Source organism: Coenobita brevimanus, chromosome 40, assembly GCF_032717465.1.
Source record: "Coenobita brevimanus isolate Jiangsu-jjx chromosome 40, ASM3271746v2, whole genome shotgun sequence".
Classification (NCBI taxonomy): Eukaryota; Metazoa; Arthropoda; class Malacostraca; order Decapoda; family Coenobitidae; genus Coenobita; species Coenobita brevimanus.
In genome coordinates, this window is record NC_136993.1 from 60,869,888 (window position 1) to 60,897,029 (window position 27,142).

At 39.6% G+C, this 27,142-nt stretch overlaps 1 protein-coding gene across 1 annotated transcript in view; it reads right to left on the reverse strand.

The window, feature by feature from the left end:
• LOC145397208 (uncharacterized) overlaps positions 1-25,032 on the reverse strand; it is a 65,384-nt gene extending 40,352 nt beyond the window's left edge. The window contains exon 1 of the mRNA XM_080270400.1: positions 24,992-25,032. Coding sequence (XP_080126526.1) covers positions 24,992-25,022 — 31 coding nt within the window. The 5' untranslated portion in view covers positions 25,023-25,032. The remainder of the gene's footprint in view (positions 1-24,991) is intronic.
• Positions 25,033-27,142: the final 2,110 nt, after the last annotated feature.

Here is a 27,142-nt window from a genome sequence, read left to right on the forward strand (position 1 = left end):
AGTGTTTGGCCCTTGGCCATTGATTGGTTGATTCTGTTACTGTGAGCTAGGTAATATGAAGGATGCAGGTGGGGAAGGCAGCTGGTGTACCTGGGTTGATTACTAAAAATGCTTAAGGCCTCAGGAGGTATATAAGTGAGGTTTGTTACAGACTTAATAACTATGATTATACATTTGTGGTGTTGACCCAGATGATTGGCTGAAGAGTGTGACTATAAATGTGTACAAGAGGAAGGATGACGGCATGGAAAGACAAAAGTATAGAAGCATAATACTTTTCGAACAGATAATGAAGGTAATTGAGAGAGTTCTAGAAAGTATGATTAGAAAAAGAGTGAATATTGATGGAGGGCAGTTTGGATTTTTGCCATGAAAAAGGACCACTAAAGTCATATTCATTGTTCGACAGCTTCAGTACAAATATATAGGAAAGAAAAGGGATCTGTTGTTTGTTTTTGTTGATGTCCAGGAGGACTTTGACAGAGTCCGTAGGGAGGTGGTGAAGTGGACAATGAGAAAACTTGGAATCGATGAGTAGCTGGTTAGAGTGGTAATAGCTTGTATGCGGGTGCTCACACCCAGGTAGGAGTGAATGTAGATTTGAGTGATGAGTTTCCGTGAATGTTGCTCTGCATTAGGGGTCAGTCTTGAGCCCGTTGTTGTGTATCATGGTGCGTGAAACCCTTTCACGTGACTTCAGAAATGGACTCCCGTGGGAGACATTGTATGCCGATGATTTGGTGTTGATTGCAGAGAATGAAAGGGAGACGGAGGAAAGATTTAGGAAGTGGGGAGACGGTATGGAGCACATGGGCTTGAAAGTTAATGCAAATAAAGTAGAAAGCATTAAGAGAGTGCATACCTTAGCTAATGCCATTGCTATTAAAAAGAATTTGGATCCTTGGAGACGGAATCAGGATCCGGTTTCCCCCCTAAATTTAACAAATTCTTTATTTGTCCATGGCCCACCTTTCCACAAAATTTCATTGAAATTCATTGAGAACTTTTGGAGATATTGCCTAGACAAACAGACAGACAGACAGACAGAAAACATAGGAGAATACACAACCTCCTCAAACTTCGTTTACACAGGTAATAAAGGTGATTGTATCTAGGTGTGGTGGCAGTACTGTCAAATAAGTTGGGTTGTGGCTTTGTGCGGTTTGCCACAAGCGCATGGAAGTAATTCCATCATGTGCACTATTTGTGATAAGTGGGTTCATAAGAGGTGTAGTGGTATTAGTGGCAGACAGCGAGATAATGCTGATTTCATGTGTGTGGTCTGTCAGGGAGAGCTTGTGGAGATTGTCAGGCATGAAGGGATTGATCATGCTGGTGAGTATTCCAAGTATATGGAAGACTTTTATTATTTGGGAGACATATGTGCTAGAGGTAGAGCTGGAGCTAGCTCTGTAGCTAGGGTGAGGAGTGGCTGGAAGAAATCCGGGGAGCTGTTGCCTCTCTGGACAGTGAGAGGGCTCTCTATCCGTGCTAAGGATCTTTGTTTCCGGGATGTGTTAGGAGTATAATGGTCTCTGGTAGTGAGACCTGGACTGTAAAGTAAAAGGATATTCCTAGACTCAAACGTACGGAAATGACAATGACTGGGTGGATGTGCAGTAAGTCCTTGCATGGGAGACCTGGGAAGGGGGGCTAAGTTTATGGTTGAAGAGTTAAGAGGAAAGATGGGATTGGAGTGTATTGATGTTGTGAAGAAGAGAAGCAGATTGAGATGGTTTGGGCATGTGGAGATGATGGAGGAAGATAACTGAGTGGGGAAAGTGAGAAGTGTTAACGTTAGGGGTAGGGTTATTAGAGTTAGACTGAAAAAGGCCTGGGATGAAGTCATTGAGTGCTGACCTCAGGGATAAAGGACTGAACAGTGAGGCTGCCAGACACTGTGCAGCATGGAAAGGCGCCATTAGGTGACCAAGGTCAACGCATGCAAGCATGTTGGAGCCTTAATAAGCGACAAGAAACGAAATGAACTTATTGAATTATGGATGAACATGAAAAACTTCTGAAACAGTGTTTAACAGTTCCGAACCAACCTGGGCCTTCTAACGGATATGGGATAAAATCAGGCAGAAACTTTTGGATCTTCATCATATGACAATATAAATATGTGGGTAACGATTATCATTTAAAGTATTCACAGCACTTTCAAAACACGACCTTATTGCAACGTTGTCGTGCAGTCTTCGTTGTTGTGCCTGAGAATGTAGCCGAATATGCAATACAGTTGTTTTTGATTGTCATGATATATGCATTACCATGCATGACAGTTTAGCGGAAAGTGAAGTAGATTTTTCCAAGTTTAATGATACTGGAATTAATTAGGAAAAAAATCGTCCCATGTAATGGAATGTGTACTTGAGCTAACCTGGATACGGCTGATCACCATCCACAGGCTTTAACGCAGCCATAACAAAAATAAACCAAAGAGCAACTGCTGCTCCCACGGTCATCTGCATTTGCATACTAGTTTCTGGAAAAACATAAAAAGAACATGAGACCTAATAGGATTAATGTTTTCACTACGAGGACTTCTTTTTATTATTATTATTATTATTATTATTATTATTATTATTATTCCTCCAGCTGCCTCTGGATAGCTCTGTAGAAAAACTTCAAAATTATGCAGATTAGACTCTTCCCCCATTAGTCAGGTGGCTTAGCGGCAAATTTTGCCATTATCGTTACACGGCGGATAAAAGCACCGAATTTGGTATGAGGCCTCCTTAAGGTCTAATGATGAGTTTTAGAAGGGGTGCTCTTTGGAAAATTTTTAAAAATATAAATAGATACCCTATACTGAAGGTGGAAAAATGGCATTTTTCTAAGAATATAAAAATCGTGATTAGACGATATTGGTTGAAGATATATAATATTTGATACCACACTTCTGACAGGAAATTTAATTTTACATTTTTTTTTTTTTTTTTTTTGTTCAATGCACTTTTTTTTTATCCGATTCACCTTTTATGAGATAATGAGGTTTTTTGAGTTTTTGAGTTAATTTTTTATTGAATTGTAAAAAAAAACTATATTGGTTAAAGATATAATAAATTTCAAACCACTATTTGAAAGGAAATTAAATTTTCCATCTTTTTTTTTCTTGACACTTTTTTTTTTATCTGATTCACCGTTTATGAGATATTGAGGGCTTTTTTTAGGTGTTGAGTAAATATTTCAAAAAATTTTCCCAGTTTAAAGATTATCGTCATTACAGGCATTACATGGTAAGGAAATTGCATTCTGTACTGTGATATATTATTATTATTATTGAAACATCCATTAAAAATAAATATTTTCACAAAAAATTTACTAGACTAAACTTTTATAAAAGTAACTACAATCATTGTAGGGAAAGAACTTATTTTTTTTTTTTTTTTGTTAATTACGATGTTTATGAAAATTAGCTGAAAACAGTTCAGTATCTCCCACAGCAACTAATAAGCAAATGCCTTCACTATATCCCCCAGTGCCATCAGCCTCTCCTCTTTAGACTGTTGTCCTATTTATCTAATACATTTGCACTTACAAAGTGGTGAACAATCTACATTTGCGTTAACACACTTGCAGACGGAGCAGCCCCCTTTGCAGGAGCATTTGATCAGTTCCCTGCACGATCTGGACACTTCTGGAATAGTCATCCAAACTGGTACCCATGACCCAGATACCTTGGTCCAGGCAAAATCCTGTGGGGAAGGAACCACAAGCTGTGTTTGTCTGCTGGTCGTCCAGATTCCTGTTTGATACACTGTGCAGTGGACATGCTGCAGGAGCGCATCACTGGTGGGTGGCAGTCTGTCCATTGCTCGATTCTTCTGACAAAAGAACCCCCTTCTTGTTTCGTTGACTGTACTCAAAGGGCTGGTTCTGTCATACAGTATGACAGTCAGTCTCTCTAGCTTCTTGAAATGTTCGTCTTCGACATCCAGCAGCTGGAGGGGATGACCAGCGAGATACACAAATGTCTCTGCCACGTCTTCATAAACCTGCCAAGCCTGCCAAACCGACTTCTTACCCTTGCCATTGAAGGCAGAGGTTGTGTCGCAACCTGAAAATGGATGGAACACAGGTAATGCTCGTGATTTTGGCTCACTGAGGCTTGCACAAATGGAGTTTATGTGGTAAAACCTGTAGTTTTTGCCCATACCAAAGGCTACCCATATGTTGACCAAAGAACAAGTTGCAATCAGGTCATGTAATATGCCTGCAAGGATGACTATATCGTCTGTGTCTACAGTACACACTTGAATATTCTTTGCCCCATGCTCCAATGCATGCACTATGTGGACCACTATTCGGGAAAGTGTCAGGCAAGACAAAACTGCCAGGCAATTGGATGGACATCCTTCTTGACCCAACAAACAAGGAGAAGTTGTTTTCCTTTTTGACTGTTAAAATTAAAGAGTTCAACTGGCCACCAGCCAAAGCCATATATGTCACGTCAAGGGAAACTGTGGAGTCTATCAGTGCCAGCATCCCCATCCAACTGCAATCATGAGAAGGCAGACACTCGAATAGTGGTCTATGTAGTGCATGCATTGGAGAATGGAGCAAAGAATACTCAAGTGTGTACTGTAGACACAGACGTTATAGTCATCCTTGCAGGCATATTTCATGACCTGATTGCGACTTGTCCTTTGGTCAACATATGGGTAGCCTTTGGTATGAGCAAAAACTACAGGTTTTACCACATAAACTACCATTTGTGCAAGCCTCAGTGAGCCAAAATCACGAGCATTACCTGTGTTCCATGCATTTTCAGGTTGCAACACAACCTCTGCCTTCAATGGCAAGGGTAAGAAGTCGGTTTGGTGTACTTGGCAAGTTTATGAAGACGTGACAGAAACATTTGTGTATCTCGCTGGTCATCCCCTCCAGCTGCTGGATGTCGAAGACGAACATTTCAAGAAGCTAAAGAGACTGACTGTCATATTGTATGACAGAACCAGCCCTTTGAGTTCAGTCAACGAAACAAGAAGGGGGCTCTTTTGTCAAAAGAATCGAGCAATGGACAGACTGCCACCCACCAGTGATGGGCTCCTGCAGCATGTCCACTGCACAGTGTATCAAGCAGGAATCTGGACGACCAGCAGACAAACACAGCTTGTGGTTCCTTCCCCACAGGATTTTGCCTGGACCAAGGTATCTGGGTCATGAGTACCAGTTTGGATGACTATTCCAGAAGTGTCCAGATCGTGCAGGGAACTGATCAAATGCTCCCGCAAAGGGGGCTGCTCCGTCTGCAAGTGTGTTAACGCAAATGTAGATTGTTCACCACTTTGTAAGTGCAAATGTATTATATAAATAGGACAACAGTCTAAAGAGGAGAGGCTGATGGCACTGGGGGCTATAGTGAAGGCATTTGCTTATTAGTTGCTGTGGGAGATACTGAGCTGATTTCAGCAAGTTTTCATAAACATCATAATTAACAATAAAAAAAAAAAATAAGTTCTTTCCCTACAATGATTGTAGTTACTTTTATAAAAGTTTAGTCTAGTACATTTTTAGTGAAAATATGTATTTTTAATGGATGTTTCAATAATAATAATAAAATATCACAGTACAGAATGCAATTTCCTTACCATTTAATGCCTATAATGATGAAAATCTTTTAAATGGAAAATTTTATGAAATATTTACTCAACAGCTAAAAAAAAAAAACTTAATATCTCGTAAACGGTGGATCAGATAAAAAAAGTGTCACGAAAAAAAAAGATGGAAAATTTTATTTCCTTTCAAACAGTGGTTTCAAATTTAATATATCTTTAACCAATATAGATTTTTTACAATTCAAAAAAATTAACTCAAAAACTCAAAAAAGCTCATTATCTCATAAACGGTGAATCAGATTAAAAAAAAAAGTGCACTGAACAAAAAAGATGTAAAATTAAATTTCCTGTCAGAAGTGTGGTATCAAATATATATCTTCAACCAATATCGTCTAATCACGATTTTTAGTATCTTAGAAAAATGCCATTTTTCCGCCTTGAATATAGGGTATCTATATATATTTTTTAAATTTTCCGGAGGGCACCCCTTCTAAAATTCATCATTAGACCCTAAGGATACCTCATACCAAACTCGGTGCTTTTATCCGCTGTGTAACGAAAATATCGCTAAGCCATCTCACTACATTAACTTTTTAACGATTAGTATCAATCATTAGCTAGAGCAAACTTTAAAAATGACCTCGACTTGATTCAATTGCTGGGGATCCTTATGAACGGAAATTTTCGCTTAATAAACCATCCATTTACTCAGCTAAAAAACACTCATATAAGCGTTGAAAAAATATGAATATCTACTTTGCACTCCATATATGAATTCCTTAAGTTGGAAGAAATTAAAAAAAAACTGAGAGCCTACAAAACCTTTTAATTCATAGAAAATTGAGCAAAAGAAAGCCAGGATCAATATCCATTCGGATCCAGAGTCCTGGAAATACTACGCTAAAAGGTTTGAGTTCATAAGAAGTGGGAACGGGTGAATGACAACAACTGCAGATTTGATAAATTATTTTAAATGAGAGACACCGCCAGAATCATCAACATTATTTGCCAGGCCATTCTATGTGTACCTTTCTCAGATCCAACACACACACACACACACACACACACACACACACACACACACACACACACACACACACACACACACACACACACAAATAATCTATTTACATCCTTTCTTAAACATCCACATATTACAGAGTTTCAGTAACCCTCAGCCAAAGGATTTTTTTTTTTTCAATCTTCCCTCTGGCTGAAAACACATGATTTTTATTGAAATATTCATCAACCCAATTTTTATTAACATTTGCATAGACCTATTAAAGGCAAGGAATTCCGTTGTCTTCACTACCCCTGTCAACAGGTGCTGAAGAGGGCTGCCTTCTCATGGTGACACTGATATTACTGGGTGATGGAGCTCCTCCGTTATACAAACGTCCAACAGCAACTTACCTATCCTCCGAAAGGAAGATGGTAAGCTGCGGGAGGAGGGTAATTTCCGCCTCCAATCTACTGGCTTCACGTTTCAGATGAATCTGGGTCTCCTCCTCCTACGAGTACCGTTACTAGTAGTACAACCATTACCACCACCACCACCACCACCACCTCACAACCATTACCACCACCACCACCACCCCAACAACAACAATAACAACAACTACTACTACTACTACTACAACAACTACTACTACTACTGCTATTACTACTACTGCTGTTACTACTACTACTACTACTACTACTACTGCTGCTGCTGCTGCTGCTGCTGCTGCTGCTATTACTACTATTGCTACTATTACTACTACTCTTACTACAACTACTACTGCTATTACGACTACTACTACAACTACTACTACTACTACTACTAATGCTGCCACTACTATTACACACTCTCAACACCATGTCTTTTGTTTAGTCTCGTTACCTATAAACGATTATCTTCACCCTAAGAGGACGTACTTGGAGTGAACGAGAATGGCACTCTGCTCTTTATATTCTGGCTGCAATGCCCCCTTCATGATATAAAAGTCTTGTAACTCTATTTTCTGTTCTTTCCGTGTGACTTTATTCAGCTTAGTAGATTAAGATTCAGGCCCATATTTTCGTCTGTTAAGGAGGCTCCGGAGCACCTCTTCCTCCGTGATTTATTTTTGGATCAGGCTGGTTAATATCATTTTGTACCATACTTGGGCAGAGTATGGCGGTATTAAAACGATTTAAGCAACAAGAAATATGATATAAACTTGTAATATGCAAAATAAATCGCTTGGGAAAAGGTGATATGGAGCTTCTTTGACCGGCCAGAATGCGGGCCTCATCACATGGGTAGTACCGTATAATAAGCAAAATAAATTGCATGGGATGAGGTGTTAGGGAGCTTCCTTAACCGACAAGAACACGGGCTCTGGTCTTAACTCACCCAACCCTATCTTGACCTTTGAACATATTTCCTTTCCACTGCCATAATAGCCACCACAGTCTCTTACTCTAGATGAAATTAAGAATACACTACTCACAGACTTTACACCAGATTCGAGACAACTTACATCCCACACATACTTCTCCCAGTGTCATGCTGTTTCTTTTAAAGTAACATACTAATATCACGTACAGATGGCATCATAGGAACTAGGGACTGCGACAGTGTGTAATAGAGGTCTGGCATTTGGGACACATGACAACCTTGACATCATCGCATAATTGTTGATGACACTGACTTGTAAATTACTCGATGAAATTACCAAATAACTGTGCTGCATGACCATCGGAAATTGTAGCTAGGCTTCCACTTCACACAGAAACTGTCCAAAGTTCTTATATGGCCAGCTGTACCTCTTTCCCATTACAGTCGTTTCTATTAAATGACTGGCAGATGAGCTAAACAATCCTTTACTGAGATCCGTTGGTTTCCTGGATAGGGAATCAGGGGCCGCTACAGGAACAATAGATACAGGAGAATTAGATAAATGTGGGATTAAAAGAGGGTTAGCTAAAGTTAAGCACTAAATGGGCTAAATTTAAGCACCTTATGGACTTAGAGTGAAACGTCTTTCTTGTGAAAATCCTCAGGTAGATAGTGAATGACGATTGGGTTGCATTAAAGTCCACCACCTTGCATGTGAAAATTCAGCAGTAGACTGCACCACCTTGCACGTGAAAATCCAGCGTTAGAGTGACCCGCCTTGTGTGTAAAGATCCTAGGTTGGAGTACATCACATTATGTGTAAAAAATCCTGTGTTAGAGTAAAAATCCTGCGTATTAGTGCACCACCTTCATTACACTGCGTGTGAATATCTGTAAGTACGACTGAATGTTCGGGTCGTCCTAGAAATGGATTCACACACAAACAGAAAGGAAAAACTAAATTATAGTTTTGAATTAGTCTAATTATCGATCTAAGTGTACTAAGAGTCATTCATTCTAAAACGTCAGCCAGATATTATTGCCTTTTATTTGGTCGTTTAGCTGTTGAGTTTTTACCACCCGCGTTGTGGAGCGAGTGGAGTGGTAATGTTTTCAGTTCTGAGGTTGGTTAGCTGGCATTGTTTGTGTGTGGGTAACCAAGATTTCTCATGAACGGCTTGAGTTATCAAAATGAAACTTTAAGGGTATCAAATTATGACAAAAATCTTGGACAAGTTCGAAAATGGGCACTCGAGGACAAGGTCACCAAAAAGGCTGCCAATGGTCTATGTGACCATTGGTGACCTTGACCTTTACCCTGACAGCCCATTTTCGAACTCGTCCCAGATTTTGGCCATATCTTGATGCTCTGCAAGTTTCTTGTTGGTTGTTCAAGCCGTTCATATCTTGTTTACCCACACACAAAAAAAGCCAGCCAACCCCACAACTGAAAACACTACCAGTCAGCTCGCATACCACCCGTGTTGCGAAGCTAGCCTAGTGGTAATGTTATCAGTTGTGAGGCTGGCTGGCTGGCTTTGTTTGAGTGTGTTTTATATCCTGAATTTGCGTGAAATCAGAAATGGAGGTGCAAAAATATGTCTAGGTAAACTTTGAGGCTACGCAGGAGGTGAGATCCCAGCGTGAGTTGGCTTCTAGTTTTAAAATCAAATCGTATCACTGATTCTAAAATTATTTGTGAGTGTTAGATTCCTCCTTTATGCTTCTTTTTTTCCCGCAAAGTGAGCGGCACTCCCTAGGTCAGATGAAAAATATTACTCGGGAACGTGTTTATTTTCATTCCAATACAAAACTTCCAAGATTAATATAATTAGTACAGGGTCATTATTCTGTGTAATTTACAGTCATTTGTCATTAACTGTTGCCGAATTTTGGTTTAGTTACTGGAGAAACAGTACAAACATGTGACTGTGTGTGTGTGTGTGTGTGTGTGTGTGTGTGTGTGTGTGTGTGTGTGTGTGTGTGTGTGTGTGTGCGTGTTGAAATTTTAAACTTAAGAAAATCTCATCTCTGTCGCATGGTGTTTGTAATTGTAAACACAAATATTAGAAGCATTTGCCATTGCACAGGAACATAAAGCAATGGCATATCCTTCGATATTCTTGTTACAGAAATAGTACGCTGTTGCTGGAGACTGATAATGATACTGAGTAGAAGACGTGTCGTTTGACTTTTTTACCAGTAAAGATCGCAAGTCCCCTTCCGACTGCCAGTGCCTCACCCACCTCCGCACAGTGGTGGCGCTTGTTCTCATCCTCTTCGCTATCATTCGGAACGACAGCCCCATCAGCCACAGCAGTATAAACATCTCTCGTTCAGCAATCACGGTTTTTCTATGTAGCATCCCCGTCTGTGTAAACCAAAGCACGTACACTCGAAATCATAATCGAATAGATGACTCGGATATAAAACTTATATGCAAATGTATAATATATCTGGGTATCCCGTGGAAAGAGTAAGCTGCCAAGCAAAAGCCGAATTTCATCGGTAAATTCTGAGTCATGTATAATGGTACTGTAACAGGTCATATGAGATTTGCTTCAAGACCAAACGTGCTCGAAGGGAGAGTGGTAGTCAAACGTTTCTCATCCCAATGCAGGACAAATGAGAAAGTGTCAGTAGTGAGATCATACATATGGAAACTGATGTATTGGAATGACGATGTGTGTGTGTGTGTGTGTGTGTGTGTGTGTGTGTGTGTGTGTGTGTGTGTGTGTGTGTGTGTGATCAGTATGAAACAACAGAATGCGAACGTATACAAGCATATCAGAACACAAACTACCACTACACACTTTTAATGACAGTCGCAGCTTCCGTTTCTAACCTTAGAGTCGACGTAGACGTAGAATGAATGAAAGACGCATCCACCTCAATGTTGTAGCTACTAATTTCGATTGATAAATTCTAAGTCAATATGAATCCCACATTGGTATTAGGGAGCTACAGTTACTGATTGCCTTATGGGCGAAAATGTTCCTCATAATTCTCCAGATCAGTCATTAGGACAATAAGAATTGTAATTTCGTAAAGGATTAATGTTAATATGGAAATGGTATGCAAAATCACCAGACAAAAATCCCCTACAACAACAGGCAAACAATGGTATAAAAGCTATCTCCTCTTTTTAATTGTAGGTTCTAACAGGGCAAGGTAAAGAGACCCTGCCGAAGACAACGTTACTGAGGAGGAAACACTCACGAAGTTTACTGCTAGTCTTGTCGCAAAGTTGGAAGGAAGGCAGGGGTTAGAGGAAGAGTTAATTGGATAGGAAGTGAATTTCAGGAGAGAGGACGAGTGTCAGACCTTAATTCCACTTGTGTTGACAGCATTTTGTGGGTAAGGAGCATTCACACACAGTTACATACCAGTGTGTGTAACAAGGAAAGTACTCAAAATCCATTCCCCCAGACTACGATACACAAACGTTCCTTGACAAGTTCATGTCTCTTTTTAAGTTCTAAGTGCGAACACCCAAGGGTAAGGAGAGCCAGCCCACTGGTCTCGTGGTAAACAGCAAAATCATACTGGGAACCATTGTGTTACGGACCATCTTTAACTAAGCGTATGAATCTTTGGAATATCGCCATATTCTCCATAAATAACGTACCAAAGGATATTAACTAGCCATAACCAAAAATAAGTAACTAAGGAGAAGGTATTTGGATGCTTCCTTAACTGTTGAGAATAGGAACCCAGGTTTACTCCTGATTACACCACAGTTGCTGTTGCTGAGGACAGCCCCAGAAGCCAAGAAATAAGGAATGAATGAGGAGGCCAGGGGAAGAACTAGGTTTATTATTACCCTTACAAGCGTGTGCAGTACTTTGTGGGTCAGGCACAAACGCAGCCACATAAGCAAAACTGAAGGATAACACCAAAACCTTTCCCCAACCGGCTCTTTACATCCAGGTCCCTAATTCAGCTATAGGTACAACAGACTAGAATAAAGGCGACCCTGTTTTAAGTTCTCGTGATTCTTCGGGAATCGAACCTGGGACCTCTTTCCTGCGATTGAGAGTGGTTCTGATAAACACAACCACCACTCACCACAGTGTCCATGATAATTCGGTACTGTGGTGTTGATTCAGGCGAATGAATCTCTCTCATAATTCTTCCATAATGCCACCAGTTAAAGCAGTTCTCAGTATAATTGGACCGTCATGTGCTGATTGAATTTATTACAAAAAAACATACCTAGAATAAGTTCCAAATTTTTGTAAACTTTTTTGTGAGGCACTATGTACTTTTCGATATTGATTACTAATACGTAATATATTGACTATACCTTTGTTACTCAAATTGGGCCTAAAATTGCCCTCTCTCCATCTTGGTGTTGACACGTAGTAAGAGATAAACACAAGAAATTAGCGCGAGTCACAAAGAAGTACTTTGGAAATAACATAGAGCCGTAACATTGTCTTTTCCGGCTTTTGGGTTACGTGAATTAAACTTCAAAGGTACGAAAATCTAGGTTAGAGTAAAAAGAGCACATTGATAGTTCTCTAAGCTATTGTCAGAGAGCTTTGAATTAGAAACAATTGTCTGTTCTGAGGAATAAAATTCTCTGTTCTGATTCTTGTATTAATACTCAGTTGTTATATATGAAAAATTAATAACAAGAACAAATAATATTAAATTGCTAGTCAGACGACTATCTATTGCCAGACGCCCCAGTCCCGCAAGGGGTGGTCACAAACAAATCGTCTCCATATCGTTCGGTCCCTCGTTATTTCACTGCCCTGCTCCCAGCTCGCACCCCCCTCTCTCATATACCTCTCCACTCCATCCCTCCATCTCATCCTTGGCCTCCCCCTTCCTCTCCCTTCTTCCACCTCACTCACATACACCCTCCTCGTCAGTCTCTCACCCTCCATCCTTTCCACATGGCCAAACCACCTCAATGTGTTTCTCATAAAGCTTTCTATCACATCCACTTCCTCAATTGTCTGTCTGTCCCTCCAACAACGTCCAAGCTTCACTTCCATACTTTAGAGTTGGTATCAAATTACTGTCATGCAGTAACTTTTTTTCACTTCTATGCTTAGTTCCCTGTTTCTTATCAATGCTTTCAAGGAACCGGCAACCTTTCTTCCTTACTGTACCCTTTCAAGCACTTTACCATCTAAACATCCATCCTAACTCATCACACTATCCAAGTACTTAAATGCATTGACATTTTCCATTTCCTCCTCATCCAACCTCACTGTATACCAGAGGTGGGCACCCGGTACACAAGAAGTACCGTCAGTACCGGTACCGGTACCGGTACTTGCCTAAAATTGTAGTGTCACTACCTGTACCGGTACAAAAAAAAGAAGTACCGAGTACCGACTCGGTGCTCTGTACTCGGTACGTGAATATGAATAAAGTAAACTTGCTTAACATTTTTTTTTTTTTTTTTTGTTACCACACTGAGGACCCAGAGACCAGTCTTGTCAGCAGAGCCGGACCCAAGGAGAGATGAAGATGTTGTCAGACAATTGTCACAGTCACATTAACTATGGGGTGACTAAAGCATAAGGTTTTGTGACCATTTAGTCCTTTACTTTCAATACATAGATCGCTAAACTTTAACAAGCCACTGTGATTCACATTCTTATACACCTAGTTTAATGTTTGTCAAAATAAACACAATTTAATGTCTACATCGTGTCATGACATGCATAATAATCTGATTAATAATTACACAGTGCACTTCAATTTTCTTTTCCAGAGTTGCCCTTGAGGAAAATGAGCACTTCAACATGATAGTCACTGAGTTCCGCCCGTTTTGGCTTGAGCACGTCCTTCCCTAATGGAAGCAGACGTTCCACAGTAGCACTGGATGGTTTTGGCGTGTTGTAAGTTACAATTAAGTCTCTGAAAACCTTGCAAAGGAAATCAGTTCTTGTTGATTTTATGTTTCTGGGGTTTTTCCAAAAATTCCTTTACTAGCTTTATCCCAGTCTCCCTTTTCTTCCTCCCTTTTACATAGAGAGGTTCGAAAAACTCTTCCTTGACATCCTGCTCGTCATCATCATTAGTGGTGCTGCTCTCCGCGTTCTCTAGCTTGCTCTCCAGTAGTGACACCATCTTCTTCTCCACCTACCTCATTATCTCTATGTCTTAGGAGGTACCCTCAGATAACCACGCCAACCACGATACCTTGAATTGGGGATGAAAGGCAGCAGCAAGCAGGCAGTCAATGTCCTCGAAACGATGGCCGAACCTGCCTTCCACACCCCCAGTCACTGCATTCACTAGAGGCTAGCACACCATCCGATCGGCACTTTCCTTCGCTTCTTTTAATTTCATGAGGCACATGGCCAGGGTCGGCAGCAGCACTGCCATGTAGGCCTTCTCCTCACTTTTTTTTTTTAATCACACGATGCGTGAATATAGATAAATTAAATGTACCTGTACCGAGTACCGACAAAATATACTTAAAAATGTACCGTTGGTACCAATTTCGGTACATGACGATAAAAGTAGTGTCACTACGGCTACTGGAACTCGAATTGTAACTCGGTAATGTAACTCGGCACCTTTGTACCTCGGTACTGCCCACCTATGCTGTATATTGACTGATTTCGTTTCTCTCGAAGACCAAAACTTTACTCTTCCCTACATTCACCTTTAGATTCCGTTTCTTATACACTCTCCCAAACTCATCCACCAAGCCTTGCAGCTCCCCTTCGTCTTCACTTTACAACATATAATCCGCAAACAACAGTACAGGGAGTTTCCTAACATTGCCCTCTCTCATTAAGGCAACTCGAACATCTACTGCCCTACATTGTATTTCTGTTATAACCCCATCGATATACAGACTGAACAACCATTAAGAGATGGCACATCCCTATTTCAATCCAACCTTTAAACAGAAAAATTCACTCAGGTCACTGTCTACATGCATGGAAGCCTTAGCACCCACATACATACTCTTCACGCATTCAACAACTTCCTATCGCCTCCATATGTTCTTAGTACTTTTCACAATCCATGTCTATCCACCCTGTCATATGCTTTCTCCAAATACGTAAAGGCTGCATAGAACGTCTTTCCCTTCTCTACAAACCTTTAACTAAAAACCTAAGAATGCATATCTGATCTACACAACCTCTTCCCTTCCTAAAAAAACTCCCTGTTCTTCTGCAACTAACTCTTCCGTTATTTCCCCACCTCTGTCAATAACTCTCCTACCATATACTTTTCCTATTACACTAAGAAGACAGTTGCCCTTATGATTACCACACATATTTTTCCTTCTTTGCCTTTGTTCAGGGGAATGATTATATCTGACTTCCAATCCTCTGGGACTCTACCTTCCTACCAGCTCAATCTGCACATCTTCCACATTCATTCTACTACTCAGCATTTAACCACACACGCCATCAATTCATCGGGCTTTCTCCATTTTGATTGGGATGTACTTCTTCTAATTGATATATATTGACTACAAACATAAGTCATAACTTAAATATTCCACAGATACTCCAAGCCATATCTGTATTACACAAAAGCTTTTTCATATTAAAAGCACACCAGCACCACACTAACACCGTCAACCACACCAGCACAACATTAACACCGTCAGCCACACCACCACCACACTAACACCGTCAGCCACACCACCACCACACTAACACTCAGCCACACCACCACCACACTATTACCGTCAGCCACACCACCACCAAACTAACACCGTCAGCCACACCAGCACCACACTAACACCGTCAGCCACACCAGCACCACACTAACACCGTCAGCCACACCAGCACCACACTAACACCGTCAGCCACACCACTACCACACTAACACCGTCAGCCACACCACCACCACACTAACACCGTCAGCCACACCAGCACGGCGCCACACTTTCAAGCCTTACCAGCAGAGAGGCGATGGTCATGAAGCGGCAGGTGAGGCAGTCGGCCGCACAGGGTCAGGCGGCCAGTGAGGGAGACAGGCCAGTGGCTCAGTATTTATTTGTGTCAGCACACCCACACTCCCCTACCACACAGCCAACACGCAACAGGCAACAGCGGATCAATGTATATTGCCAAATTTTTCCTTTTCGTAAAAATTATTCCTTAAAAAAAACATTCTGTGCATTTTACATTTTTTTTTTTTTTTAATTCCTATACTATGCATCAGTGACGTACAAGAGGATAATGGGGTGTAAGATGCGGAACAAATCGCTGAGTGTAACTTATTATGAGAGCAACAATGCCATCTAGGCCAGTACTCTCGTTGGGTAAGGAAGCTTCCTAACACCTCTTCCTAAGCAATTTATTTTGCCTATTACACTTTAAAGCCCTATTCTGTGTTACACAAATCCTTCTAATATCGCCATTCTCTACATAAACAGCGTACAAAAGGATATTAACCAGCCATATCCAAAAATGAATAGTTAAAGAATAGGTGTTAAGAAACCTCCTTACCTGACGAGAATATGGGCCCAGGAGACCCTGTTGGCTCAGTAGTTCCTTCTTCATAGCGATTTGTCCCTCACCTGACACCTCAGCATAATCTTGTACGTCGTTGATGGAAAGCATGTCCATTTTGAAAGCTATATAACTGGCACAGACAAGACTTTTTCGGTATAAGTTGAATAAATCTCTTTGAAAAAGGCGTTACGATGCCTCTTGACTTACTATACCACCCTTAAACAACAACACATATACTCTTTCTTTATTAATTCAATCAAGCTTTGCACAATATTGACCTCTATTTAATGTAGTGAGTAATATTACCCTTATGTATAATTATTATCTTAACTTTTGTATGATTTAAAGACATATTGAATAGCCTAGCCCTAGGAAAACAGAGGGATGAAACCATTTATTCGGATTTGTAATGTTTGCTGAATAGACAAAAAGCTTTAATTTTTGCTACACTAGTTTATAAACAAACTGATGCTTAAATATCTGTTTCATAATTTGTCGACCACTGAATAACATTCTCTCTGGTAGTGCGAGTTCGGTATATTACAAATGTTCGTATTTGTGTGTGTGTGTGTGTGTGTGTGTGTGTGTGTGTGTGTGTGTGTGTGTGTGTGTGTGTGTGTGTGTGTGTGTGTGTGTGTGTGTGTGTGTGTCAATATTCTGAACCTATTTAGTCAGGTAAAATAACATTATATACAATGAACCAACAGAAGAAAACATAAAAAATCATTGAAAATATACACATTGACTGTAGTTACAGTACAGTATGTCTTAAATTTTCGTCAAAGCAAAGCAAGTAAGGGTACCAGAGTGTTTGAGTGTTCAGCATGCGATTACCTTTTACAGTTTATTCTTTCCCTCTCCAGACGCTTTCATGCAGCATCGCAAAGGCTTTCCTTGCTGGAGAGGAAAATACTTTCGGTTTATTAGGAAATACAGTAACATACCGATATTTTTCACTGTATCCTTTGTCTCTATGAAGACAATGAAGAATGAGAGACTGAGTACAAGAGTGTATGCAAGTGAAGTGCTTTGGGAGAGGAGGAGGGGGAGATCAAGGATGAGATGGGGGAATGGAATGTAGTCATTTATGAGAGAGGGGGTTATGAGCTGGAAGGAGGACAGCCGGATGGCAGAGGACATGGAGACTTGGAGGCGATTTCTTTGTGGTCACCCCTTACGGGATTGAGCGACTGGCAATAGATAGATAAATAGATAGATAGATAAATAGATAGACATATAGATCCTTGCTGTGTCGAGTAAGTTTTGTAAAGCTTTAGACACTTCTTGAATGGGAGGGATTATAAAAAATCCCAAGTATCCATTTCTTTATTAAGGAACCTCTTACCGCATTAAATGTTTCTTATTAAAAAAAAAAAAATATTTAACTTAGAATATACAGGATTTCGTGCACTTAAGAGGTTACAAACAACACCGATTAGCTTTCAACTCTTTCAGTCCGGTGACATTGTATTCTGTTATAGTCCTGCTGTCATTAGATGATTTAATGCAGCGTCAGGGAGACGTGCTAAAGATAAAGTGGTGAATCAAGGTCATATCTAACCCACTTAATTTTGAAAAGCTTGTTATAAGCTGAATGAATCGCCTGTAGCAAGGATGAAATATAAATTGTTTAAATACGTTGATACCTTTCTTATTTTGTCTTTGCCATTTCTAGACGGTTTCTTTCAGCTTACAAGTGTTTCAGAATGTATCCAGTCCAACTCGAGATCATCCTTCTCTCACAAAAATTTCATTAACAGCAAAAAATTAAATAAAAATATCGCTTAAATTGATGAAATTGAAGATTTATTTTTCTTTCTTATAAACTCGGTCTAGCAACGTTAGTAATTTAGTCACCAAAACATCTAGTACACAACCTGGTCAGTAACTTGCAATATAAACCCCAAACGCCGGTGGATAACTGATTCGACTCTGCCACACCAACAGCCTCACATCCTTCATCACGGACACATTACCGGAGGTGTGAGTAGATGAGCTCGAAGCAGAACACGTGAAAACTAATTGCCAGGCCAGCCACGTAAACCACCAGTGTTCCCTGCAATGTGAGAGAATATAGTTTTATGAAACCGCATCATATTTAGTACAAGTATTACCAGTTCACTTTAAACAATATATATGAATAACGAGAGAGAGGGAGAGAGAGAGAGAGAGAGAGAGAGAGAGAGAGAGAGAGAGAGAGAGAGAGAGATACATGGATGGATGGATGAATGAAACGACAGATAGTTATATAGATGGATGAATGAGTAGAAAGTATGGCTCACTAAAGCACAGTGAGGAAGTTACCCATATACTGGAGAGGCTGAATGAAGATCTGACGGCCATGGTTGTGGGTGGGTTGAGGCAGGTGGTCATGTTGGGGGTGTAGCTGTTGATCCAGTGGTCGTAGATACCTGCTTCTCTCACTGCTATAATCCTGGAAACACGTGATTATGAATGTGTTACCATAAACTTTTCACCTTAACTTGGCCCAGATTTTCGTCCTTTTGTAGCTTTCTTTACGTAACTATTTCCTGACTAGCATAATCTAGTGATAAGCAACACTTACAATTCCGTTTTCATAATGTAGAGATGGCAATTTTAGGCCAAGTTAAAGTAACAACAGAATAGCTAACTGATAACCTATTCATTCTAATAAACTTTTTAATATTTAATTTTGATATAACCGAATGATCTCAATCACCTCAGGAGTAACTTAGGAGACTAAGCGGATAAAACTGGTGTATGATAGCTGACCTGCGGCTGACAGCGTTGATGAGTGGGCTGTCTTTGGGCCCCGTCATGGCAGCCATTGAGGTTAGGAACTCCTCACGTGCTAGATAGAAATCACACTTTCCTGTTGACACCAAGAAAGAGTTAAATATAGCCAAAATTAGTGACATGAATACGCTATATGACCTTCCTGGTATATCTGTCAACGGTCTTACGATATATGAAGTAAAATTATCGTAAAACACTGGATGATCAAAAAACGTACTCAGGTCAACAGAATACAAGCCGGCCTGACGCTGAAACTACCAGACATTGTCTCAGAATAATACTGCCTGCAGTTCTTTTATTATGGGGTCCATTTTCTTAATCGTAAATAACAAAGGATCACAAGTATATTTCCAGGTCAAACTGAACCTGAAAATTGTCTGACGTCTCGCAGAATACTGTATAATAAAAAGATTAAATGTAAAAGTATTATTGAACGGCAATTAGTTTAAGTAAGATGGCCTTTTTGTCGTTTGTTCTTGACACTACTAAGTCATTCTTTGCATTTTAGGTGAGTCCCTAGTTCATTGTGTGGGTGTTCTGAGGTACAGTCATAAGAAAAACTATCGTTACCCTTCAGAGCTATGCACTATGACACAATGACGAAGTGTTGTGGAATGACGGGACAGGAAAGTATGTACCGCAAACCCGTCAATGTCGGTTATGTGAGACACAGATATTAGAATTTGTGCTAGAGGTAACAGAAGCTAATTAGGTCGTTTGGCCTCTGTGCACAGAGACAATACGTTATATTATCTGGCACCGAATTCATTAAATAGAAATATAACAGAATGGTGTTGAGTCGGCAACACACATGCAGACGGGCAGTGAGTATGTGCATCCATGCCAGACGTATGATAGTAACTCAGCCGTTACAAGCCAATACTAAATTTCAGTGTAATAATGATATGTATTGCTTTCCGCATATAATAAATGCTGAGTAGAAGGAAAATAATAATACGTGTTCAGTTTCATTGCTTTGATATTTTGTATACCCTTCCTGCATCCTAAACAGCCTTTAGACGTCGACGCATGGATGCCACTAACTGAAGCATCCATCTGAAACATTTAACCATCCATCTAAACCAAACAATTGAACTCGTGCACCTATGCTACATTATCAAAAAAAAAAAAACGTCGATGCCTATAGATTTAATACACTTCAAAATAATTTATTTGTTGTATTCTATAGATAATAAGTGTTGAACAGTAGGAAAATAATAAACGTGCCGAGATATATTATTAATCCCCGGCAGGGCGCTCAGGGTAACGCTAACACGTCCTATATATTTCCTCGCCATGTGGCTCATTCTTGCTCATTATTCCAGCTCTTGTAATGGGATTGTGATATGGCAACAAAAGATAGGGGAGGGGCGAACAGCAAGGACCTGCCCACATAGCCCAGCTAACGTTCATTTTGCATCGAACATAACTGGGGGTAACAATAGTTTTTCTTATGACTGTACATGACACTCCCATCATCTCTCATAGATACAGTATGTTAGTGTAAGGGCAAATTAATAATAAAATCACACACACACACACACACACAGAGGGAGTCATCAGAGGTAGACGTCCGACATCGGCGCTCCGTACGGAACCAACACGGCCAGTGGCATTACCTAAATTAGTATCTTTGAATGAGTCAAGCTCTGTACCAGGTTAGACTAAATGATTTTTCAATATTAAAAGGAAAAAAAAAAAAGTTTAAACAAGACTTGTTCAAACAGAAAAAAAGAACCACGAGGAAAAAAATGCGCTGAGTCAGCTTGGTTTGTTTAGACTACAGCAACACGGGGAAAATGTACATACTCTGTAAGTACATACTCTGTTCTTTTAGTATTGCAAAATGGATACATACTTCAGTAAACCAAATTTGGAAAAGAAAAGGGACAAAAGTAAAAAGCAAAATGATGATTTCTACCAAGAACTGGTTGAAGTAGAGACTCACAATAGACTGGTTGAATGTGTACACAAACTGGAAATGGCTTTCAAAAATGAAATTGATGAAATAAAGAAGCAGATGCACTTGCAAAAGGAAGAAATAGAAAAATTAGGAAAGGAAGTCAACATGAAAGACACAACCATAGATGAGCTGACAGTAGAATTGGGTTCACTTAGGAGAAAAATTGGTGAAATGGCAAGTACAGTAGTCAATCACGAGAGTATTACAGAAGAGTTCAAAAATGATACAGAGACAATTAGGCAAGTAAGCAGTCTGATAGACCAGAGCAGTGATATTGAGGAGAAGATAACACAGGTGAATGAAGCTGTGCAAAGCTACAAAAATGATGTGGAAACCACGTATGCTGAAATGGTGAAAGTAAAGAAAGACTTAGAAACAAGGGTGGAGGAAAAAAGCATTAAACAGGAAGTGAAAAGAATAATCCAAAATAATCCAAGGTTAGTCAGAGATTCAGTAGATATAAACAAATCTATAGTAATCACTGGTATAGAAGAGGAAGAAGTAAAAAACAAGATCACAAGAGACAAAAAGGAGATGGCAAATGTAATGAGCTTACTGAAAGAAGTATCAGAGGAAATCCGTAGTAAAGACAGAGGAACACAAAAGGTTAGGGAGATACGAGAGAAGCAAGACAAGACCTCTAAAGGTGACTTTCCAGAGTGTAAACACTGTGGACGAGATACTAAAAAATGCAAAGAATCTTATGGAAAAAGAGGAGATCAAAAATGTATGGATAAAAAGATGCCTAACACAAGAGGAACTGGAATTACTGAAAGAGAAGAGGGAGGAAGCAAAAACAAAAAATGAGGGAAGGTCAGAAGAGGAGAAGAACACATTTTTTTGCAAAGTAATAGGATTGTAGGTACGAAAGTGGTACACAAACAGGAGGGAATAAAAAGGAGGAAGTAGTAGAACCATGTCATGACAAGTATATAAACAAGATGATAAAATTGATGTACTCAAATGTGGATGGAATGGTATCTAAATTACTAGAGATGAATGATTATGTCAGAGAAAATGAACCACAAATAATATGCCTAACTGAAACAAAATGAACACCAAGGATATCCAATGACATACTAAACTTAGAGGAATACAATATATGGAGAAGAGACAGAAATTTAAAAAAAGGAGGAGGAATTATAATATTAACTAAGAAAAATCTAAAAGTCAAGGAAATAAAACAAGATATACCATCACAAGTAGATCTGATTGTTGTAGAGATCGACACATCTGAAGGTAAAGTAATTGTAGCCAATTTGTACATGCCACCCAGATCAAACACATGGGAAAAAGACGAATATGAGGACCTGGCAGAGAGTACAATTCAGAGTATAAGATCATTACTACATAAAATGGAAGAGAAATCGGAAAGAATTATACTAACTGGGGACTTCAATACAAATATAAATTGGAATACTCTAGATATAAATAGCCAAGAAAGCTGTTGGGACCAAAAGCTCCTGGATCTCGTACAAGAGTTTTTCTTAACGCAACATGTGAGGGAAACCACCAAAAAAAGAGGACTTGATGTACCTTCAGTGCTAGATTTAATATTTACTAGGCAAGAAAATGATATTGACAGTTTAATATATCACCCTCCACTCGGGAAAAACGATCGTGCAGTACTAAATTATAACTTCAGGATAGCATGTGACATAGTAAACAGCAATGACAGTTACAAAAAGAGCCTAAACTATAAAAAGGGAAATTATCATGACCTAAAGAAGTATTTCTTAGAAGCTGATTGGGAAAATGAGCTTGGAGGACAAGATTTAAATGCTGTATATAAAAAAATTTGTGAATTTTATGAAATAGGAGTCCAGAAGTACATCCCACAGCACAAAGAAGCAGATAAGAAAATACAGAAATGGTTCAATACAGAATGTAAAAAATCAAAAGAAAGAAGAGATTTGTTGTGGAATAGATACAGAAGAAACAATAGTGAAAGGGCGTATGATAATTACAAACAGGCAAGAAACGACTATACAAGAATAAGAAGGGAAGGCCAAAAACAGCTTGAGGAGGACATAATAAATAAAAGTAGTGATCAATCAAAGCTGTTTTACAGCTATATCAGAAGCAAAACCAAAGTAAAAGATATAATACAATCCACTACGGACGAGGGAATCACTTATACACAAGAGAAAGATATTTGTGAAGCACTAAATAAGAATTTCCAGTTAGTTTTTACAGAAGAAAAAAATTTTGAGAGGGACTATGTGGAACACGCATGTCCACACATACTACCAAATATACAAATAGCGGAAAAAGTAATACAGGAGGATAAGTAGATTAGACAGAGGAAAAGCAAGTGGTCCTGATGAAATTTCATGTTGGGTATTACGAGAATGTGCAAAGGAGTTAAGTAAACCATTATTTTTAATTTTCAAGAAATCCTTGAGTCAAGGTAAACTACCTGATATTTGGAAAAAAGCAAATATTGTCCCCTTATTCAAGAAAGGAAATAGACAAAATCCACTCAACTACCGACCAGTATCACTGACCAGTGTTGTAAGGAAGGTATTAGAAAAACTTATAAGAAAAGCTTGGGTAAATCATCTAGAAGAACACAGTATGATAACAGAAAGACAGTTTGGTTTCAGAAAAGGAAAATCATGTGTTACTAATCTGTTGAGCTACTATGACAGACTAACAAACACAATACAGGATAGGAAGGATGGGTGGACGGTATCTATTTAGATTTCAAGAAAGCTTTTGACACAGTACCACACCAAAGACTTTTATGGAAACTGTACCATCAAGGAGGAATTCGAGGCAAGCTGTTTTGTTGGATGCAAGACTTTCTCATAAAAAGAGAAATGAGGACAGTACCAAGAGGAAACTACTCATCATGGAAAGAAGTGACTAGTGGAGTACCACAGGGTTCAGTGCTGGCACCAATCATGTTTTTAGTGTATATAAATGATGTAAACAGTAACACTGGAAATGAGAGCTATCTGAATATGTTTGCAGATGATGCAAAAATACAAAGGAGAATTACTAACACAGACTCTTGTAAAGAGCTACAAGAAGAATTAAATAAACTTCATGAATGGAGTAGTACATGGCAAATGGAATTCAATGTGGACAAGTGTCATGTAATCAAGTTTGGTAAAAGTGGACAAAGACCTGATTGGGATTATAAGTTAGGAAATAAAACCCTATACACATCAGAAAGAGAGAAAGACCTAGGTGTGATTATCAATAACAGACTATCTCCGGCTGACCACATCAGCGAGAAGGTATGGAACATGTATACACTGCTTGCAAATATGAGAATAGCATTCACATACATAAATGAAGACATGCTAAGAAGGATAATAACATCATTCATTAGACCAACCCTGGAATATGCATCAGTAGTCTGAAGTCCTCATCTCAAAAAGCATATAGACAAGATTGAAAAAGTTCAAAGGGCCGCTACAAGATGGATACCAAGCTTAAGGGACCTAAGCTAAGAAGAAAGACTAAATAAACTGGAACTACCAACACTACAGGAGAGAAGGAAAAGAGGTGACATGATAATGCTATATAAGTGCATATCAGGAAAGGAGAAAATAGACATAAATGATTACTTAACATATGGAGATGCATCAGCAAGAGGACACTGCAAGAAACTGCATAAGAAGAGAGGTGATAAAGACGTAAGGAAATTCAGTTTCCCAAACAGAGCAATTGATCAATGGAATGCACTACCGAATGAAATAGTGTGTGCCAAAACAATTCACAAATTTAAGGATATGTACGATAAATATGGTTTAAGACACTGGACAGTACGAGCTTGACTCATTCCTGTAAAGATACAATTAGGTAAGAACAATTAGGTAAGAATTAGGTAAGAACACTCTCTCTCTCTCTCTCTCTAACCCACCTGTCACTGAAAAGTCCTGTGCCATCATCATTTTGGTCACCTCCTCCACATGCATTATGGCGTGGTCCCCCCTCCTCACTTTCACGTCCAGGTTCTTCTTCAGCTCAGAGGCGTCCAAGGTTTGAAATCTACCTTCCTTCTGCAGATTATTTATGTCGCGGAAAACGCCATTCTCAGCCGTCTGAAAGTAGCAAAATGACTGTCTTAAAGGCTGATTTTCTAGGGCTCACCTATAGCCTAATAGGGTAGAACTGGATATATTTTAACCCTGCTCAAGTAGAGATGGGTCTAAGAGACCCACTTCCCCATCCCATTTTCTAGTTTATTGACTTTAAAAAACCTGGGAGCCCTGTTCTTCTTAGTAGCTTTCTAACTTTGTATATCCATGCAAGGGGTGAGGGAGTTACTTCAAGCTTGCTCACCATTTCCGCAGTATAAGGGTACTTGAGTATAAGTTGGGTGTTTGAGACCCACGTCTACCTGAGGTGGGTGAGATATTTTGTTCTCCCTGACTGCAAATATCATTGCAGTGTCTGGCAGCCCCTCTTCACACCATGAAGCATCTTCCCATACCAAGCTTTGTGACCACTCAAGCAACCATTCAGATTTTTTTTTTTTTTCTTATAGAAGGCCAAAATTTATTTACTGTTTTTTTTTCCTATTTTTCAAATATTTGTTTAAAATATACAAAAGAAAAGAATAGTTCATTGTTTTACATCTTTGCATTGCGGGAGCATTAAATATGTTACTCTGTTTTCAGTATTGAAATAAAGGAAACGTAAAATTTTCCCCGAATTTTTTTATTTTCGGGTGTGAGAGACCCATGTCTACCTGCTATGCAACACACACCGACCTATGCCTGAGCAGGGTAAACATAAAGTACTCGTTCATGTATTTATGTCACGGAAAGGACCAATCTTATCCGTTTGGAAGTAATGGAATGAATGTATTAAAGTGTCATTTACATAGCCTTTCTACGATTACCCAAGAACTAGACATAGTCAAAAATTTCTAGACAGTATGTGTTAATGTTAACCCGAGGGATCTCAACAACTTGTGGATACGTCACCACGTTTTGTCACGGTGACACTCGACAACGTATCTATACTTTTGCAACTGTGAGGTCCATCATTTGTGCATTTTTCAAGATTCAAGGGTGATTTTTTATAAGCATATGTGCGAGACCTTCCTCTACCCAACACCAAGCGGGGATAATGCCTGGCCCCACCTGATCCCCTCTCCCCCCCCCGCACGCCATTTTCTCGGCAACTCACCTGTTAGCAGTGACCTGGCCAGTAAAGACATGTCACACCACGGTCTCTCCAGTGACGAAATTCAAGGCAAGAGTGATTCCTGAGGTTTAGGACAAAGGAAGAAATAAGCCAGGGGAAGAAAGAAGCAGAAGGTGGATGTACGCAACGAACTATCTTGTTCTCGTGATCCTGAACTCGATTCTTCTGAATTCTCTACACTCTGGCTTCGGCTTTCCTGTCATTCTCTGCCCAAATATATCTGTGCTGTTAACTTATCTCCTAATTCTGCTGACTATCAAAAATTCTTTGACTATCTTACTTCCACGATAGAACACATTCTATCCATTTCTCCTTTCTCTGATATCTCCATTCTAGGAGATTTCAATATTCACCACCACCTTTGGCTCTCCTCTCCTTCCACTAATCCACATGGTGAACTAGCCTCCACTTTTTCTATCCTTAATGACCTAGAGCAGCTTGTATAGCACCCTACCAGTATCCCTGACCGCCTTGGAGAGAGCTCCAACATACTTGACCTCTTCCTAACTATTAATCCTTCTGCCTACACTGTTAATCTTTTCTCTCCATTGGGCTCCTCCAATCACAACCTTATTACCTTAATATGTCCTATTGCTCCGGTACGGCCTGTGGACCCTCCAAAGAAAAATCGTCTGTGGCACTTTGGAGCTGCGGATTGGGAGGCCCTCAGGCAGTACTTCTTTGATTTTCCCTGGAATGATTATTGCTTCCATGGCCAGGAGCCATCTGAATGTGCCTTGCACATTATGGAGATTATTCTCTCAGGCATGGAAGCATACATTCCTTTCTCATATCCTCTGACTAATACAAGAAAGACTTGGTTTAATCATGCATGTTCTAATGCTGTCCACAGCAAGGA